The sequence below is a fragment of the Amphiura filiformis genome, chromosome 7, assembly GCF_039555335.1.
Source record: "Amphiura filiformis chromosome 7, Afil_fr2py, whole genome shotgun sequence".
NCBI classification, from domain to species: domain Eukaryota; kingdom Metazoa; phylum Echinodermata; class Ophiuroidea; order Amphilepidida; family Amphiuridae; genus Amphiura; species Amphiura filiformis.
The window spans coordinates 23,351,036-23,370,983 of record NC_092634.1 but is presented as its reverse complement, the minus strand read 5'-3'; the positions used below and the strand labels follow the sequence as shown (position 1 = coordinate 23,370,983).

General features: G+C 35.5%; 2 protein-coding genes and 1 long non-coding RNA gene across 3 annotated transcripts; all 3 read right to left on the bottom strand.

Annotated features, from left to right (window-relative positions):
• Positions 1 to 936: 936 nt before the first annotated feature.
• On the bottom strand, positions 937 to 5,038 carry LOC140156312 (uncharacterized). The gene is made up of 6 exons (XM_072179292.1): positions 4,730 to 5,038; positions 4,292 to 4,447; positions 3,448 to 3,495; positions 3,039 to 3,287; positions 2,501 to 2,609; positions 937 to 1,275 (listed from the first exon to the last, which is right to left on the bottom strand). Exons 1-6 carry the CDS (start codon positions 4,965 to 4,967, stop codon positions 990 to 992), a joined length of 1,086 nt encoding a protein of 361 aa, XP_072035393.1. The 5' UTR covers positions 4,968 to 5,038; the 3' UTR covers positions 937 to 989.
• A 609-nt stretch (positions 5,039 to 5,647) lies between these two features.
• On the bottom strand, positions 5,648 to 7,770 carry LOC140156311 (uncharacterized). The gene is made up of 2 exons (XR_011859520.1): positions 7,591 to 7,770; positions 5,648 to 5,775 (listed from the first exon to the last, which is right to left on the bottom strand). It is a non-coding gene; the product is annotated as an uncharacterized lncRNA (long non-coding RNA).
• A 2,505-nt stretch (positions 7,771 to 10,275) lies between these two features.
• On the bottom strand, positions 10,276 to 14,380 carry LOC140157722 (snaclec agglucetin subunit beta-2-like). Its single transcript, XM_072180966.1, has 4 exons — positions 14,225 to 14,380; positions 12,173 to 12,478; positions 11,142 to 11,300; positions 10,276 to 10,478 (listed from the first exon to the last, which is right to left on the bottom strand). The coding sequence occupies exons 1-4, from the start codon at positions 14,307 to 14,309 to the stop codon at positions 10,276 to 10,278; spliced, it is 753 nt and encodes a 250-aa protein (XP_072037067.1). The 5' UTR covers positions 14,310 to 14,380.
• Between the last annotated feature and the right edge of the window lie 5,568 nt (positions 14,381 to 19,948).

The window sequence follows — 19,948 nt, the reverse complement described above, 5'->3', positions numbered from 1 at the left end:
TTGTTAATTTTGCACCTTTCGACATGCAAACCATCTCAAAAGTTAGGTCTTTACAGTAGGAAACGTTCTTTGGTGAAGGCACCATGTCAACAATGCCTAGAAAGCTGCTTTTTGCCTTGTAAAAGTACGTAATTTTTCGCAATTTGCTACTATTCCTTTTCTCCGATCAGCACCAGATAGATCGGTCTTCCTTTTACGCGCTGATTAACCTGTGTAAACCAATCAAGGATCGTAATTGACAGTGACATCAGACGCGATAAATTCTTTTTATCTCTGTCTTTAATTATTAAGTCCCAAAACGTCCTCGTAAATGGGGGTCGATTTGGCCGCACTTAGTGAGTAACTGTCCTGCCAATGCGGAACCAATAATTATTTTATTTTATTAAATGAAATTTCAGTCAGGAAACCAAATTCAATAGTGCTTTTATTCAATGATTAAATTATAAAATACGTAAGTTACGAATTAATCTTTGATTGGGGAATGATTATTTCAGTAGTTTTGGTAACACTTTATTGACATTTCTAATGTTGATCAGCAACATGGTGAGTATTACTTGAAATTTAGGATTTCAAAGTAATAACAGGGCAGCACTTGGAAAGGAGAAGTCTTTAATATTTTATCTTCTAATCGAAATATCGGTCATATATGCCACCAATTTTAAAATAGTTTTATAATTAATTAATTAGTTTATTTATTTATTTATTTATTTATTTATTTATTTATTTATTTATTTATTTATTTATTTCATGTATAAACTAAGCACAATATTGGCAGTTAAAAGGCATTTCATGTGATATTTACAATAATATTTAAAAACACTTAAATTTATAAAAAAAAATGCTAACAATTACAAATGTTATATGAGTCAACTTTCACCACCAACAAATAGGCATTGCACATACATTATGATTCAACCTTCGCCAAAATTACAATATACATTACATATATACCCTACCAACGAATGAACTCGTTCTGGAACCCTAAGAGTTTAAAACTTTGGTACTGAATACTGATGTTGCATACTATTCTGAGATACAGAATGCAGTGATAAATCAGTGTAGGCGCCAGATGGCGGTCTGTCTTTCAGTTCTTCATAAGTATCTTCTCCAACTGCAGGTAAGGTGTTCTCGGAAGATACCTTTATAGGTGCAGCTCTTGTAGGTACAGAGTTGTTATGGCCATTGATTGTGGGTTCATTTTGATCCCTAATTGGAGTAATGTAGTAATTATCAAGCTGTTCAGACGGTCGGCGACGTTTGGAATTGGACTTAATTCTGGAGTGTGGCAACAAAAAAACATAGGAGGAGTTAGTGGTAATCTTCAGGAACGAGGAGACGTTACAAGGAAGATGGCATTCTGTTAATCTGGTGCTCAAAATCAGTCCGGCGCACTAAAAATTCACGATGAAATCTTGACAATGAAAATCACAGTGACATTATACCGTCAGCTATGTAAATGAGAGTAATATATATTAAATATAGAATGTGGCAAGGAGAATGATCCAGATATGTCTCATGTATCTCATGAACACTGAAAATTCACTGAAATACTTCTGAAAAGTTTAACCTGGGGCTAACCACACTGAAAATCTACTGAAAAGAATTAACCTCTTGGTAATCATACTGAAATTGTTAACAGTCATGGCAGTGGTATTAACAGGCACTTTTCAGTTAAAACTGGAAATGGGCAAAAATAGCCATTGCACCGCTATCTCTTCCTGCTCGCGCTCATGTAAATGGGATTGTGCCTAGTGGATCGATAATATTGTACTCATTACCATTTTGTCATGTTTTATTTTTGTTGATTTATTGTGTTTTCTTGTTTTTCTTTGTAATTTTGTGCGGGTAGACGTGTACCGCTGATATAAAAGCTTTTGTTCGAATAATAAAATAAAATAAATAAATAAATCTCTGAAAATTCCTTAATCCCGTTGAAATTTATCTATTTATCTAATCACACTCAAATGAGCTGGTCAATGCTATTGTTATGGATATCACAGCCCTGCATTACTGCTCATTACAGAAGTCAATAGCAAGTATCAAAATACTGACAAATACACTGCAATACTTCTGAAAACCAATTTCAGTGTAGACCTTCTTTTGTTCTGGCCAATTAATAACAATGTAGCGGTACAACTTTCAGTGTTTTTTCTCATAATTGTCAAAATTTCATAGTATTGGGGATTTAATGTGATTCAATTTAAGGCTAACAGATTAAACGCGTAGGTAGTCGGTTAATTTGGTGCAGCTGATGGGATGTTTGCCTGGGAAGAAAGTTGTGGGGAGGGAAGGTCTAGTTACGAAGAGTAATAAGACATATAACTTACTTACTGTAGACATATAGTTTTGTTAACTTCCTTTGCAAAGAAGTTGACAACAGAAGTATTATATCATAATGCAACACAGCATCTCAGTCTCTGAATAGGTACCACATGTCAGAAAAGGAACGTGATGAAATGTTAACAGCTATTACCATGGAGAATTGTTTGAAGCCACTTACCTTATACACAGATGAATAGTTATTCCTACGAACAATATTATAACAATTAACATAATGACTCCCAGAATTACAGCAACGGTAAACGTTGTTCCAGGCCCAGTAAATTGGTCTATGGAAAAGGAAGAATTAACAAAGATCATGACATAAAGGAACAAGACTGAAAATAGTGTACAATATTTAATCAACAATTTCATGAGCTGTTACTAATTATTTTAAATTATATGAAATATTAGCAGTGTTCGAAATAAGGTACGGGGCCCCTCCAATCAAAAGCCCGTTAAAATCACTGCGCCCCTCCGATACGCTACCCTTTATCATCAAATTAAGTTAATGTTGAACGTTGCCAACAGGTTTCATGAATATGGTTAAATGAGTTTCAGTTAAAAACGCTGGTAGAATATGACACATTGTTTAAGAAATCTGTAACGTCATGATATTTTCTGCACATCGTAATTACCATGATTACGTCTATTGTATAGTCATAATCCTGGTAGCCAATGTGAATTGTAGTACAACATGAGCCGCAAGTATTACTTACCACTGTTTAGTTTATTATGATTGTCTACCACTTCTACGTGAAAACTACAAAATGACATTTCGCCACTTCTTTCATCGACGAAAGTATACGTAACCTCAGTAACTCCAAGGGGAAAGACGTCACCAGGTTCATGAGTGCTTGCATAGATTCTTGTGGTTGCATCTGTTGCTGGGTCCATCCAAGTAACAGGTGATTCATCATTGGTCTTCGTTATGTCTGCAGGACAATTTACAGGTTCTGCAGGAGGAACTATGAAGATAGGTAAAAGAAAGAACATTGTATATGCAACTGGTGAAGTATAGAATTGGAAAAAAAAATCAGCATTATGATGTGAAATAGAATACAAGGCATAACGTGGTATGGTAAGAAAATCGAACAAACAAACCGTTATTGAAAGACATTAACTTACATTTGATGAATATACCAAGAGAATCAGCAAATCCAATTTCGTTGTCATCTGCAAGATGAAGAAGACGATGATATATAATTGTCATGTTTGGAGAAAATATGAGAATTAGTATTAGAAATAGAGGAATTGATCACAGAAGGACACTCCGAACCAGTTTTTGCTTTTTTTTGGTAACACATCTTCTCGAGGGGGGGGGGTATCACCCTCTGATTTTCAAAATAGATGTTGTATGTATATTTATTTGGTATCATATGATAGCTAAGCAATGGAGTATATATTCAGCTTAACATACACAGAGACTAACTCACTATCAAATCCTTTTTATTAGAGTACTTTGTAAAATACCCGTGCGCAACCCCGGATATAAGGTAGGGTTGTCAGTTTTCATCGATAAAATGAGCGCATAGGATGGTCCTACAATACATAGAGCCGTTCGGTCACTTTAGCGTTTTAGTGTTACAGGGGCGAACTATTAGGGAGCTAAAGTGTGGTAACCCCCTTGGTAGAACGACGTCAATATTGGGATGCATGATTTGTGTGCCGATATATTCGGCCAGAACTTAATGCCGAAATATATTATTTTGACAATCCCTAGTACGAAGGAATATTGTCAAAACTCTAAAACACCGAAATGAACACTACCTGTTATTTTCAGTTGTTTTGCTCGCCGCAATGTAGACTGAGCACCGTCATTTCGGTCCTCGTTTCGGCAAGTCACCGTTTCGACATATCAGGAGTATTGCGGAGAAATTACATATACTTACGAGATTTAATGCCCATTGAAGGCAAGTGACTTTCTGCGTGGGTACACTAGGGTTACTAGTATATAGTTCCCCTCACCTACCTGTTGTCAATGTAGAAATAGGTATCTCACATATTGATTGGAAGAGAGTACTACACGGCCAATCGTGCCATTTTATGGATCGTTGGCGTTGTGCATAGCCTTCCCCTATAACAAGACAATCTTCTTGTTGGCCGTTTGGTTGTTCGCTTTCCCAATCTGTTGAAGAAGCAAATACCATCAGCAATATAAATGATCAGATTATGAGTTTAGCTGAAAAACCTGATGATGTCAAATTGGTTCTATTTCGTAGTAGTCTCCGTCTACTGAACGAATGGCGATTGTCATTTCGCCAATGAAGTAGAGCGTTTGCACAAACACACTGCTTAAAGGAACACTGCGGCAATCATAACATTAGCTAACATTATGCCTTATATGTTAGAAAAATAATTATCAAGCATGAATCACGTGGTTTTATTGAAGTGAAAAACAACTACTTACTCCAGAACCCTCTGCTTGTTCGGTTGGACTCGACAAAGTAATGTAAGCTATCCTCCGGATCATCTAAACACGTCCAGATGCCAGTATCCTTCACATCCCGGCAACCTAACCACGCAGCATAGGTGTTAGCCGGAAAGAGATTCAAGATAAAATTGTGTTCTTCTATGCTGCTAACCACTGTCAAGTCGGCCTGGTTATGGGTTCTTCTACATTGAGCTGAAGCATTGTCCCGGGTCATAGGCTGTTCTTGAAGTAGGTAGCATGAGTTATTCCAGTATATCCAATTAGGACCAAGATTTTCGCAATCGAAATATCCTGTCAAAGGTGCATAATTGGGAAAGAAAGGTGAAAAATGTTTTTATACGTTAAAGATTCCTTGAACATTTTGTCATATTTTACCAACGTTATACTTCGGTGATAACGGAGTAATAACTCGTTCAGTCATACTCTGGTTAACAAATGCTTCCAATATGCCACTTGTTGTCAACATGCAACTCTTAATTGCCTCAGACAAAGGTATTTCCTGTCAAGAAGAATGGGTTAGAAATTAAAGAGCAATGTAACGTAATGAATAATGATATAGTCCGGGAGGTTTTATGTGAAAAGATGGGTACGAGGATGTGCGACAAATTTGGTGGTACATTGTTAGGCTTTTGGGGGTAACTTTGCGTTGCAATTCAGAAGACTTGTTTGGAGATGGGATGTCTTTCAAAACATGCCGTGTGAACAAGCTTAATAACACAAAACAATCATTTTACATGCATATAGGCTACTTACTACCACACCTCTTCTTGGTTCACCAATATCACAACATTCAAAGCTTTCTTCCGGATCATTTGTATAGCACCAAACACATGATTTTTCATCTGGATTGCGACAGTAATTGTGATCACCCAACCCAGCATCCGGGTATCTCTCCGGGGTTCGATTGTGAGTGTGTGGAGTCTGTGATGTCCAATTCTGACAGGATTTGCCCGTCTTTGTGACTGATGTGGTACCCCGGTAATCTCGACCGTCTGATTGTGTGTAGCATTCGGTATCATCATCTATAGAGTTGTTGAAAGAGTACATTTTATGCTTTATTACTAACATTATTCTGAAGGTGAATGAGCGATATCGGCATTAAATTTCTAATGCATTGTGGGCGGTTTTGGCAACTTTTGACCTATTGAAAAAAACCCACCTTTTTGATGTCTTTGTATCTTTGTGATCGCTTTTATAATTTTTAAAATGCTTTACTAAATGCTGAATTAAAAACAAAATAATATGATTATGACTGTATTAAGAAACCACCATAACCTAGACTTCTCCGTAGTCCACTTGCCCATTTTGCATACTCTGGCTATTGCATTTAAGCATAAAACTCTGATTTATATTGATTTGTGTGCAACTGATAGATTTTCACATCTGTATCTGATCTTTTCAGTCACCGCACTCCCTCTGTTTGTTAGCTTCCCAAGTGGATTTCGTGGTTCGCTATCAATAAACTGGTAGATTCCAAAATCAGAATTGTTCAGTATTAAAGTGAGCCATTATAATTATGCAAGATAATGTTGCATTCAATTACTTTTATTGTCACTAATCATCTGATATTCTTAATTCTTTATGACCATTTTACTATTGAAAACTTTAATTTTAACTAGGCGGTTACCCGTATTTGGCGGTTCTCGGCTGTCGCGATTACCTGGCTGCTGCTGACTGTACTCACCAAGTTTTATGCCCATAGGACAGTTTTTAATTTGACCTTGGATGACCCCAAAATGACCGTCCAAAAATTTGACTCTAAAAGTTGACTGTACCCACCAAGTTTCATGCCCATACGACATTTTTACTAATTTGACCTCAGATGACCCTGGGTGACCCCGGATGACCCCAAAATGACCGTCCAAACATTTGACTCTAAAAGTTGACTGTACCCACCAAGTTTCATGCCCATATGACAGTTTTTACTAATTTGACCTCAGATGACCCTGGATGACCTCAGGTGATCTTGGCCCACTAACCGAAACAAACTTGTTCTGTCTGAGGTCCAGATGCACCCACCCACCAAGTTTGAGGAACGTGTGACCCCTAGTCTCCGAGAAAATAGGCGGAAAACAGTTTTAACTAATTTGACCTCAGATGACCCCTGGGTGACCTTGACCCACTAACCAATACAAACTTGTTCCGTCTTAGGTCAAGATCCACCTACCCACCAAGTTGCATGTCCATATGACAGTTTTTACTAATTTGACCCCTAGATGACCTCTGGTGATCTTGACCCACTAACCAATACAAACTTGTTCTGTCCCGGGTCAAGACGCACCCACCCGTCCAGTTTGAGGAACGTGCGACCCCCAGTTTCTGAGAAAAACAGTTTTTACTAATTTGACCCCTGGATGACCTTGGGTGACCTTGACCCACTAACCAATACAAACTTGATCTGTATGGGGTCAAGATGCACCCACCCACCAAGTTTGAGGAACGTGCGACCCCAAGTCTCCGAGAAAATAGGTGGACAGACACACAGACACACAGATACACAGACAGATAGACAGACAGATAGACAGATAGACGATGCGTTTTATTTTATAGATAAACATCAGTATACTTTTAGTTCAACGAAATGGGTTCATCATGACTAATAATAACATATTTTTAATAAAATTCGACTATGGCATAGTCTAATCATAACATTGTCCATAACCCTAATCCTAACCTTAAGTGCCCGAAACCCTAACTTGAACCCTCTTCGGAATAATGACTATTCGGACTAATGGGCTGTTTCTGACTTTCGATCCTTCGGACTAATTTAATGGGCTGTTCCCGTATTGAGCTCGTAATGACACTAGTGCTAGACTTCAACTTTGTTCTTCCATTACCTATTATCCACGAAGGCCATTGTGCTGGTCTTTGACTGCGACTGTATAAGATGAAAGGCAACTTTGTAGCAGTTTGCCATCTACATGTTCCAGTACCAGTCACCATGGTAACTAAACCGATGTCCATACAATCATTCAATAAAGTGCGTTTGATAATAAAACGTTCTGCAGGAGAATTATTGTCAGATCTGGGAAGAAAATTTATATGTACATGTATTAACAAGTAAATATTAACGCAACATAATGGTGACTTTCAAATGAAATATTCAAAACATAGTCAATGATAGTCAATCATTGGATCAACCAACCAACCAATCAATCAATCAATCAATTAATCAAGCAAGCAATCGATCGATCAATCAATCAATCAATCAATCTACTGCATTTTTACTCGGCTCACAAAAATAGCCACTTATTAATGGTCACACGGCAGTCATTTTACAGTTGTGTGAGGACAAGATGGTGATTAAGCTATCAACTACAGTATAGCATTTAGACGAAATACCTCATACTTGTAAACCTAGTGGCATTTTGCAACCGTATATACCCAAGGGGAGCACGGTGGCCGAGCGGAACGAGCTGCGACTCATAATCGGAATGTTGCGGGTTCGAGCCCCGGCGACGCCATCGTGTTATGTCCTTGAGTTACTCCTCTCCACCCAGGTGTATAAATGGGTACCGACATTCTTAAATGCTGGGTATGTAACCGAATCGCTGTGGAGGAGGCGTAGCGATCCCCCAATAGCAACATTACATGGAGGAGTCCCATGTGGCCAATGAAAGAGAGATGGGCACTCCGATCACTGTTTATACAGGATCGTCTCCTTTACCTTTACATTTACTTTTTTACACCCTGAACAACACATCTACCACGTCACAAACGAACATTTGTTAAAACATTGTCAGGAAGAATGACATATTGCTACCACTGCAAAAACATTTTTCTTAATCTTATGTTTGGCGGAAATACCATAATCAGCTAATAATCAAACTTACCCATGAAGTGAAAAAACTAGATTTGAAAGTCCATTGCCTGGGTCTTCGTACGGATTGAATTGAGTGGCTTCCATACTGTGAAAGAATGAGTCTAATTTGGCAGTTGCAAACCAGTTCAAACTATCGCTATGAGTACCATCGAAATGAAATGATATAAGCTCTTTGTTCATGTTGTTATTTCCCGAATACAAGGCCATTTTGACCTGTTTAAAAAGGAATTCAAAAATTGTGTTTTCATTTTAGCATTTTTTGAAGAAAATTGTCTTATGGTTTTTAGATTTTTTTTCTTCTGCTACATATGCTAAATGTCATCCTGATCACGAAACCAATTCAAGTTAAGAACACTTGAAACTGATATACTGTGAGTCCAAACGTTTGGTTCGTTGTTATTAATCTTTTGTTAATAAACAAAAACATGTCCAATTTATACCCTCTATATGTGTGTATAATAAACATACCCAAAAAGAAAGTATCCAGTTTTATTTTGGTCCATAAGTCAAAGAAGGGGTGTTAAATTAAGACCTACCAAAGGTATGTTGCAGATAAATCTGTTCCACAAAGTTTGATACCTCATTTGTCCAAATCAATGTAGAGCTGATGAGACAATGACCTTTTGAAAGCGATCACCTCAATTTTAAAGGTTGCAGTAATTGCTATTGATTTGGTCCTGCTAGTGATTCATTTTATTTCACTGAGATCATGCGTCGCAGATGTCTGGCAGTCATTGGTGCAGCAGGAGGACATAAACATATCAAAAAAAGTAACTAACCCCCCTTAAATAATGGCCATTATTCATAAAGGGACTATTGTATTACAAATCTGTATAATGCGTTGGAAGCGGAATTTATTTCTGCGCATTTTGACACCTCATTTGATACGATAGCCCAGAAAACAATAAAACACCGGTCAATTTAATGTAGTGAGGTCCAGATTTGGAAGTTGCACTTACATACAAATTTTTACAATACAAAAACACTCAGATATCATCACACAGATTTCCTTCCATTACACTGAATGCAAAATCAATAGAATTTACTGCAACTTTCAAATCTTGGGCTACATTGATTTAAATGTACGCTGTGACGTCAATATTTAGTCAATTGCTACAAATGAGGTATCAAAATGTGCAGAAATAAATTCTGCTTCTAACGCATTTTACAGATTTGTAATACAATTATCCGTTTTTGAATAATGGTCATTATTTAAGGGGGGTCAGTTACTTTTTTTGATATGTTTAGTTACCAGTTATTGAGTGTGAAGAGTGACGGGTTAAACATTGAGAAAAGAGTAAAAGAGCAATAAAACACATGAAGTGAAGTCAAACAGTCGTTAATAGTCCGTCTCTGTTATGGTGTACTTTTATGAAGAAACTTGAAAAGCAGGAAAAACACATCAATATGAATTACTACAACTTTAAAATCCTGGGTAGGTGCATTTAAAAGGTAATTGTGTCATTAATTCTGCATCGATGTGGACAAATGAGGTAACAAACTGTGCAGAATAAATTTATCTGTAACATACTTTTGGTAGGTCTTGATTTAAGACCCCATCTTTGACTTATGGACCAAAATCAAACTGGATACTTTCTTTTTGGGATGGGTTTATTTGCAAATAATATTGTGCACATAACGGATATCAACACGGGTGAACATGGACATATTATTTGTCAAGTAATTATATATAGTTTCATCAATTACAGTATCTTGCCTGTGTGATATTCAGCGACTCCCATTTAGAAACCAACATGCTTTTGTACAATCCATGAAAATCACCGGTAAGTTCCATTGCATCTGGCAAATCTGTATTGAGGCTCCCGAAGCTTTCTGATGACCATAGAATATATGGATCAGGAATGGACACACCACTTCTTGCCACAAACACTAGGTGCCAATCTATACAATGGGTAAAGCGTAGGAAGAATAAACTAACGGATGATGAAATCAAAACCTCCCGGTTCCGCCCGATTACCATTGTTTAGAACAATAGCGACCGGACAGAACCGGCGGTCAACCGCCGGTCGTGTTTTGATTTCGTCCCTAAGAAATCATGTACAATATATATCAGACAGTAGCAGAGACATTGAAAGAGCAAAGCCGAACGAAATAAATCACACTTGTCTGAACTATTATTGAGTAAACCACATTTGGATCCTGGAAAGGAAAATAATATTATGTTGAAAATATAATTATAGATAGAAAATAACCTAAAATAAAAACTTGTTATCGGGACAAAATCGACTGCGTTTAACTGAACATAAATAATGCGACCAGTTTCAACTATATAGTGAAACTTTATCTTATCTTTGCTTAAGGGGTCGGTCACCCATTTTTTCAGACACACCAAATTCCATTTTGCATACTAAAATCTCGAATTAAAAAAAAAATCAAAATTTTTTTGATATCAAAAGGACAATCTTTGTATTATATTAACCAGGAAGCAAAGAAAAAAAAAAAAAAAAAAAAAGGAAAAGAACAAAAGAGAGAGCTCACCACGCGTGACGATTTATTAATTTTTTCTTAATACAATAATAAATAGCTATAAAATGTAGTTCTTACGTGAAATAGGAACTTCACAAGTAGTTGTGTGTTTAGTAATGCATGGCCAGTTATGCCAGAACTGTGTTGCCATAGTAATACCACTGACGAGGCAATCTTCATCTTCTCCATCTGGCTCCTGGAAAGTAGCATCGTCGTGTTCATTGTAGTTATCCCAGTCTATGGAGAGAGCAAGTGAACATCCAAATGAATTGATTTACGGGCGGTAATTATGTTATTATTTTACTAGCTTTTACTTTTTTAGATCTTTCGGGCTTTATTCCTTCACTGTAATTTATATAATGTAATGTATTGTATTGTCATAATGTAATGTAATGTAATGTAATGTAATGTAATGTAATGTAATGTAATGTAATGTAATGTAATGTAATGTAATGTAATGTAATGTAATGTAATGTAATGTAATGTAATGTCATCATCATCAGTCGTCCGTGGGCGGAATAGAGGAAACATCAGAAGTATGCTGGGCCCAAAGTCTTCGGTCTTTCATTAGTTGCAGGCCAATCAGGGTATTAAAGTGGCTGTCGCCGTACAACGCAGTATTTGAATTGTGGTCTCACCAGCTGATATTTAACGCTTGACGCAACAGTTGTGTGTAGCATCCATTGAGCCGGTCTTCCATTTTCTTGTGATGTGGTATGGTGTAGTGTAATGTAAAGTAATGTATAATGTAATGTAATGTAATGTAATGTAATGTAATGTAATGTAATGTAATGTAATGTAATGTAATGTAATGTAAATGTAAATGTAAATGTAAATGTGAATGTAAATGTAAATGTAAATGTGGTGTGGTGTGTTGTGGTACTGTGGTGTGGTGTGGTGTGATGTGACGTGTGGTGTGGTGCGGTGCGGTGCGATGGAGTGGAATGCAATTAATGCAAGTGCTACAGTACAATGTCACGTTAGCAATTTAGGGTTGGACCAATACCATGTAGGTCTACGCCTGACGGACGGTGTGTGTTAGTATTAGCCACTGACCATGGTTAGACCCCCGATATTAAATCAAATTAAAATGACAGGATAGAACATACACCAGAATCCAGCACTAGTCCTGTTTGATTCCACATAATAATGGCTACCCGAATCGGCATCATCAACACAGGTCCAGTATCCATTGTTTTTCCAATCTCTACACCCAAGCCACATTGCTTCTGATGAAGGTTGAAGACTTCGTACGAAAGCGTTCTCTTCTTTGTTGTTCACAACTACCACATTGGCTATTGAATTCAACTCCTTACATCTTGATATCGCATTGTCCCACGTGAGTTTTTCATCAACAAAGTGATAACATGATTGCTCCCAATATATCCAATTGGCTCCAAGAAATTTACAATCGCCTGAAAAGAATACTACACATTAGTGTACACACACTCAATTGATTTCGAAAATTGATTTTCAAAAATATCACAGAATATCACATTAAAAGTTTATCATTACAATCATGATTGTGTCGCTGGCTGTACTGTCTACATCATTACAGTAAACAATAGAGAATGAAACACAATCACACTAAACCAAAGGGGCATGGTTTTATCCCGCGTTTCATACAAGGGTCAAAACAAATTTTCAAATTGTGGCCAAAAGGTAACTGAATCCTATAGTCTAGGATCAAAAGGATATAGTTTATTAGTGGCTACCTAGGATAATAAAGGTTCAAGGTAATCCTGTGATGCGGACACTGTTTCCAAAGTCAACAAATTTTTAATCTTAATCCAGAGCATCCAGCGCACATAAACGTTGAAAAAAAAACCCAGTGCATCCGTGGTCGGATTCGAACTGACAACCTTCGTAATAAATTTGTTCATCATATCAACATTTTATTTTCACTTGTTTCAAAACTGTGTCAAATTCCTGATCTTATCATATGAATCAAAATAATGTGATGCGATCAAGCCAAATCAGTCGGAATTCGGAAATATTGATTGTGAGATATAGCCAAACAAAGAAAGTTTTTCCTTGTGTTTCCTCTTGTTTTGGAAACTCTTAAATTGCTCATATCTTTGGAACTGGTTGTTCAATTTCAATGGGGTTTTCTGCAAAATCCAGCTTTGTAAATGCTTTTTACTATCCTATAGGAAACTGAAAATTACGGCCGAGTTCCGACTGATTTTGCTTGATCGCATCACATATTATTGGTTGCACATCCTATTTCATATCGTAGAGCAAAATATATGTGTTAAGGGTCTTTATTTGAAGCACAATGACACCAAATATTGTTGCTCTTGCAATTTTTTCTATTTCTAAATATTGTTGCTCTTGCAACCAGAGTTGACTCGACTATTTTTAATCTTATGACCCCGTGATTTTGTTTTCGTTACATTTTTGTCTAATGGAAAATGTGCATTTGGATTAAAACTCAATGACACTCATACTAGCGTTTCTTAAAAGGACATGTGAACTTGCCTGAACTACAGTTTGATCAGTTCGTAATCGGCGGGCCTTATAACATCGCGGATTAATGTCAATAGGCCCTATATTTTATTTGGAGAATTGTCTTGTGACATCTTGCCAGCATTACAAGTATTACAAATTATTATAATTGAAGTCCTGTACTTTGTCCACTTTCTTTAACACGCAAAATGTGGCCAGGCAGATATCACTCTTAACGTAGGTCTACATTTCGGCGTAGTGATAACCCGAGTGATAAAAGCCTAATAGTTCCCGCCGATTATGAGCTGATCAAAGTATAGATTGCAATTTTTTTTAATGTTATAGATTGAAATTCAATCAATAACATTGAAAAAGTAGATGCTAATCCAAGACTAATCAAAATTGAGATTAAAAACTATATCCAAAGGATTTGATTTTCAATCTATTAGATTAAAAAATGGTAATCTAATTCATATTAGCTCAATTTTAATCTATCAGATTAAGAATTTTTAATAAAAGCTTGGATTTGTCCCTCATCGCAAACGAAGTTTTTAATCTTGGGAAATTTGGAGAGATACCTATAAATAAGTTCAATGAAATAAATGATTGTTTCACTCACGGAATATCAGGCACAATCGTTATTATTTTGTTAAATATAACATTTTTAATACCAGTGAACAATTTAGAATAAAATAAATCATCAAAATACAAACCTTTGTCGGTAACATGTCCATTAGTTGAAAGAAATAGACGCCATAAAATCATCGCGAAGAATACAGACCAATTCCACAATGCCATTTCAACCAAATTAGTTCCTTCTCTGTCAAAAACGCGTCGTAAATAAAATTCTTGTTAAAGTATAAAAGACATCTCTCTCTACCACTTCATCATGCTGGATGATATCATAATAAAATATAAAAAACACAATATCTAAGTGCAATCATATACCTACACTAAACCATAAATATGTAGATATCAATTATTTACATAATTCCAAATCAGATGTATAATCAAACCGTTCTTACCATGCAAATCTTGATGCATTCAAGAGGATAAACGCCAAACCAATAAGCTCCAATATTAACCCAGATATTAAACCAAACTTTTACCAAAGTAAGAAAAGAAACAGTTATTTTATCAAAATTGTTATTTTTATGACATGTAGACCTATTATTTAAAGACACGGACAATTTACTACAGGAATTTTATTTTATTCAATGTTTTCTTCATGATCAGTCAGGTCGAGGTCTTAGTCTTTATCTATTGATAACGTTTAATCCAAGCATCAATTTTAGAGGATAATTAGTAATTAATGCATAGTATCCTTTTAAATTTGGAGTGGAAAATTACACTTGTTTTTGTAATGATGGCGTCTGAGATTATCCCATTTAGTCCAGTGGTTTCAATCGTTGCTTTTGTGTTTAGGTCAGGGATTCCCAAACTCTGGGTCTCGATCTAAAAGTGTATCGCGATCACTTTTAATCAAAAATATAAGGAGTAATAAAAAATAAATAAAAAGATGACAATTGATCTTTTTAGGTCAATTTCGGTATAACAAAGGGGTTTTTTTTCCAGATTTTTCGGAAAAGGAAGAATTCCAAAACTTTATTGAAATTGTGTTTGGCAAATCTGGAGACAATTCTGGGCCTCGGTTATAAGAATTGGTCATTGTCTTGTAAAATTGGTATAAATATCAGTGGAACCACATTCAGGTTCTCGGAAGCATAAAAAGCGCATTAGTTTTGGTAAATAACAACAGTCGCGCTATATTTTTCTCTAATTTATGCCACGGTAAAAGGGTTTGGGAAGCCTTGTGAAGGAACAGACCTTGGGAAAAAGAGATGTGTGACACGATCAGATTCAAGGAGACCAAAGCCGACAATACTAAAAATTGATATGTAGAAAAAACAGCAAAAAATATATTTAAGAAAAAATTCATCACTTAACAACCATGTATCTCTAAATCAGATCGGTCACATATATTGACTGATTTTAAGGGGGTACTACACCCCTGCGCAAGATATGTAGGCCTATATTATAGGGGCAAGGACTACAACTAGGCCTACTGCACTGGAAATTTTATTTCAGCACAGACAACCGTTGTGGAGTTACAGTCAAAAATGAGGGAAACCCAATATTTGATCAATAAATCAATAACTACTTGCCTTGAGTTGCTGAATTTTCAGTGCAGTAGTTGTAGTCCTTGCCTCTATAATATACATATCTTACTTGTCACCAATGCGCTATAATTTTTGAGAAAAATGCAAAAATAGGCACAAAATAGGGGTGCAGTACCCCCTTAAAGGAAAGTCAAATGAATTTCTTATGCTTTTTATTGTTTTGTAAGTGAGCCGATTTTAAAAGAAAGTCATATGGATTTCTTATGTTTTCTATTAAATGAGCAGGCCCGTACGCAGGATTTCATTTGGGGGGGGTGCTGATTTTGAAAAAGTGGACTTTTTTCCCAAGGTGGGGGCGATTTTGTGAAAAGTGGACTTTCTTCCCAAATTGGACCTTTTTGTCCAAAAAAAAGCGTAAAAAACTGATTTTTTTTTTTTCGCTATGCTCGCAAATTCTGAAATTTTGTGACTTTTTGTATACTTTTCCAAAATTGATTTCTGATATTAGGTTTTCTATTGTTTTGTGATTTTATTCTGGGTATTTTTCGCCTCACTCACATAACAATAGAAAACAAAAGAAAGATGAATTATTATGATGTTCTATAGACTTCTCCGTAGTCCACTTGCCCATTTTGTATACTCTGGCTATTACATTTAAGCATAAAACTCTGATTTGTATTAATTTGTGTGCAATTGATAGATTTTCACATCTGATCTTTTCAGTCACCGTACTCCCCCTGTTTGCTAGCTTCCCAAATGGATTTTTTACTCGGGCTTTCGCGATCAATAAACTGGCAGAATATTTGTGACGTGTCATGTCAAAAGGAGACACTTTTGGGCAGGTTGTCAATTTTGAGGTTTTTACATATCTTAAATATAGAGATATTTTACTCCACAACGCTGTTTTCCCCAACAAAATCGGACATTCCTAAGCGAAGATATTGAGTTCATAATATGGTATTATAAAACTGGAAATTGAGATATCGGCCTTTAAGAATATTATTGACAATGTTGAGAGTTGGAATTACCTTGGAAAATGTCTAAAAAAATAAAAGATGCCAGTTATATTCCGGTCTGATACTATCAGACAATATTTTAAACATTAATAACATCACAAATTCGCAACAAACCCAAATTGTGAAAAATCATCCCCGGCAGATTTTTGGCTATATCTCCATTTACGATCCTGCCCAAAAGTGTCTCCTTTGTTGTTCAGTATTGAAATGAGCCATTGTGATTTATGCAAGATATGTTGCATTCAATAACATATGCCTACCGTATACTTTACTTTTACTGTCACTGATTATATAAACTCTTTATAACCATTTTACTGTTAATTTTAATAAACATCAGTATAATTTTGAGTCCAACAGGATGCGTTCATCATGATTAATAATAACATATTTTTATTTATCAAAATTCGACTATGGCATAGTCTAGATGTTCTATTGGTTAGTAAGTTGGCCGAATTTAAAAGAAAGTGAATTGGTGTTCTTATGTTTTCCATTGTTTTGTAAGTGAGATTTTATAAGAAAGTAAAATGGATTTATGTTGTTGTTTTTTAGTTTTTTGAGTGAGACGATTTAGAAAGAAATCATCTGGTTTTCTTTTGTTTTCTATTGTTTTATGAGTGAGCCGATTTTATAAGAAAGTAAAATGGATTTCTTATCTTTTTTTGTTTTATGAGTAAGACGATTTAAGAAGAAATCATCTGGTTTTCTACGGGGTTTTCTACTGTTTCGTGAGTGAGCCGATTTTAAAAGAAAATCTAATAGAGGTTATCCACTTCACTAATGTGTGACTTCTAACAAAAGGCACTGGTTCCCGTAGTATTCCTCATTCAAACTAATTCAATGCACGACCTCGGAGTTACCTGCATGACTTTGGCGGGCTATTTTGAAACAGTCATGGTTGCACATGCAGGTACTTCTTTAGAATGTCCTAAGCAAGGTATAGCAGTCGTTGATAGGACATGCAGCTTATAGAACATGGATAACCTCTATAGATTTCTGTTTTGTGAGCCGAAAAATGCAAAATGGATGTCTGTTTCATATTTTTTTCTACTTTTTTTTTTTATGTGTGAGACCATTTAAAAAAAATCAGCCTGATTTCTTATGTTTACTATTGTTTTGCGAACCGTTTTAAAAGAAAAGTCAAATGTTGCGCCGATTTCAAGTCAAGTCAAGTTCAAGTCAAGTTAAACTTTATTAATCCATTTCTGGAAATTACATGCACATATGAGATCATAAAACTACATTATAAGAGAACAAGCATTATACAAAAACAGGTAATATAAGCAAAATGAAATTCAAGGGCACTCCCAAGAAATTGAATGAAAACATAAATTAACGACGGTATCTCAAGTTATGATAAAAAATAGCTTGTGGAACAAATGAGTTCAGGTATCTGTCTGTATTTGCACGCTGCAGTTGCATACGACCAGATTTTGAGTTATGGTGATATGACAAGCGATGGTGGAGTGGATGTTGGGGATCCTCCATCACATCGGTGAGCTTCTTTAACAAAAGATCAGTGTACACTGTCTCGAAATCCTGTCGTGGTGAGCCTATGATTCTGCTAGCTTCTTTAATTACCCTTTCCACCCTCTGTCTGTCCCCTATGGTAATGTTCCTCCCCAACAAAGTAAACAATATCGCCAAACACTTGCTACAACTGAATCATAAAACAAAGCGAGAATACGAGAATTGACATGAAAGAAATTCAGTTTCCTGAAACAATACATGCGAGAGTTCAGTTTTTAACCATGTGATCAACATGTATATGCCAGTTCAGCTTGTCATCTCTCATGATGCCAAGGTACTTGTATGATGACACACGCCTCGTTACCTCCCTTTAAGACAACGGGACCTGGAGAACGACTTTTAGAGGTTCTAAAGTCAATAACCATTTCCTTTGTTTTGGAGACATTTAGCTCTAAGTAGTTGGCATCACAGTAGTTGACAAACCGAACAAGCTGTTCTGATGTATTCTATTGTTTTATGAGTGAGCCGACTTTAAAAGAAAGTAAAATATATTTGATTTTTTTTGCCTCTCACAGAACAATAGAAAACAACAGATGATTTCTTATCTTTTCTAATGCGTACCAAAGTAAATGGTTTTTTTATATATTTTTTTTATTGTTTTGTGAGTGAGCCAATCAAAATAAATAAATGAATAAATTACTTGTTTTCAATTGTTTTGCGAGGATCCGATTTTATTGGGTGTTGGCTTTTCATCCCAGCTACATACACTGCAAGTACATAGCATTACATTTAAAATTCTGCCTAGTTTACTTGGAGGATTGTTAAATGTCAAAAATGTCAAGTTTGAATAATTTGCCATAAAATTTGTATTATATCGCGAATTTCAAGCATCACATATCATCAGGACATTCCTTGTATTCATCATGCAATTTGGTGTGTCTGATGTGCTCTCATGTCCCACAAAATAAGATACTGTGCAAAGGTGGGTTACCAAGCCCTTTTAAGATATATAAGATAAACAAGATGATGCAATACAATCACGCAACTGATTATCAAGGTTTCCTTTTTATTTCATCACCAATAATTAACATTTGCACAGATACGCTTATTTGGTAATAATAATAATACAGGCTGAATAAGAATGATTGGTATCCATCAGTTTGAAGCTATTATGGACATGACTGCCACATCATAATTCACAATAAGATCTGCACGATTTGTTGATTTATGTCACAAACAGTTTACTTTAATATATAACAGTAAATTATAGTCATTTCAATGGAACCAAGAATGGAAGAAGAATGTTTTTCAATAAGGCCTAAAAATGTTTGATTGGCGCACCTAAAATTAGGTTCGACCCTAACTTTTTTCTTTCCTTTTTTGATAAAAAAAACGAATAAAAAAAAAAAAATTAAAAAAAAAAAAAAAAAAAAAAAATGAAATTTACAGCTGAAAAAGTTTTTAAAAAAAGAAGAAGAAAAAAAAAAAGAATCCCGACTTACCTACCCTAAATTTTTGTATGTTATGCCAATCAAACAATTTTTAGGCCTAACCACCAAACCTGATTGGTACAAATCATTTTGATACAGCCTGTATAATATCAAGGCGATTATAAATTCCAATGATAAAAAAACACTGTTTGCAAATCTCTACAGAGACATATCAATATCTACAGCCTGAATGGCATGAAGTAAGTAAAAAATACACTGATACAAAAATATGATACACAATAAATAAAGTCTAATCTACAGTGATTGTACAAAAAAGTTTCAAAGTGAAATTTCTTTAAAAATATTTTTTATTTAATGGATGCCATAATTCAATATATTTTATT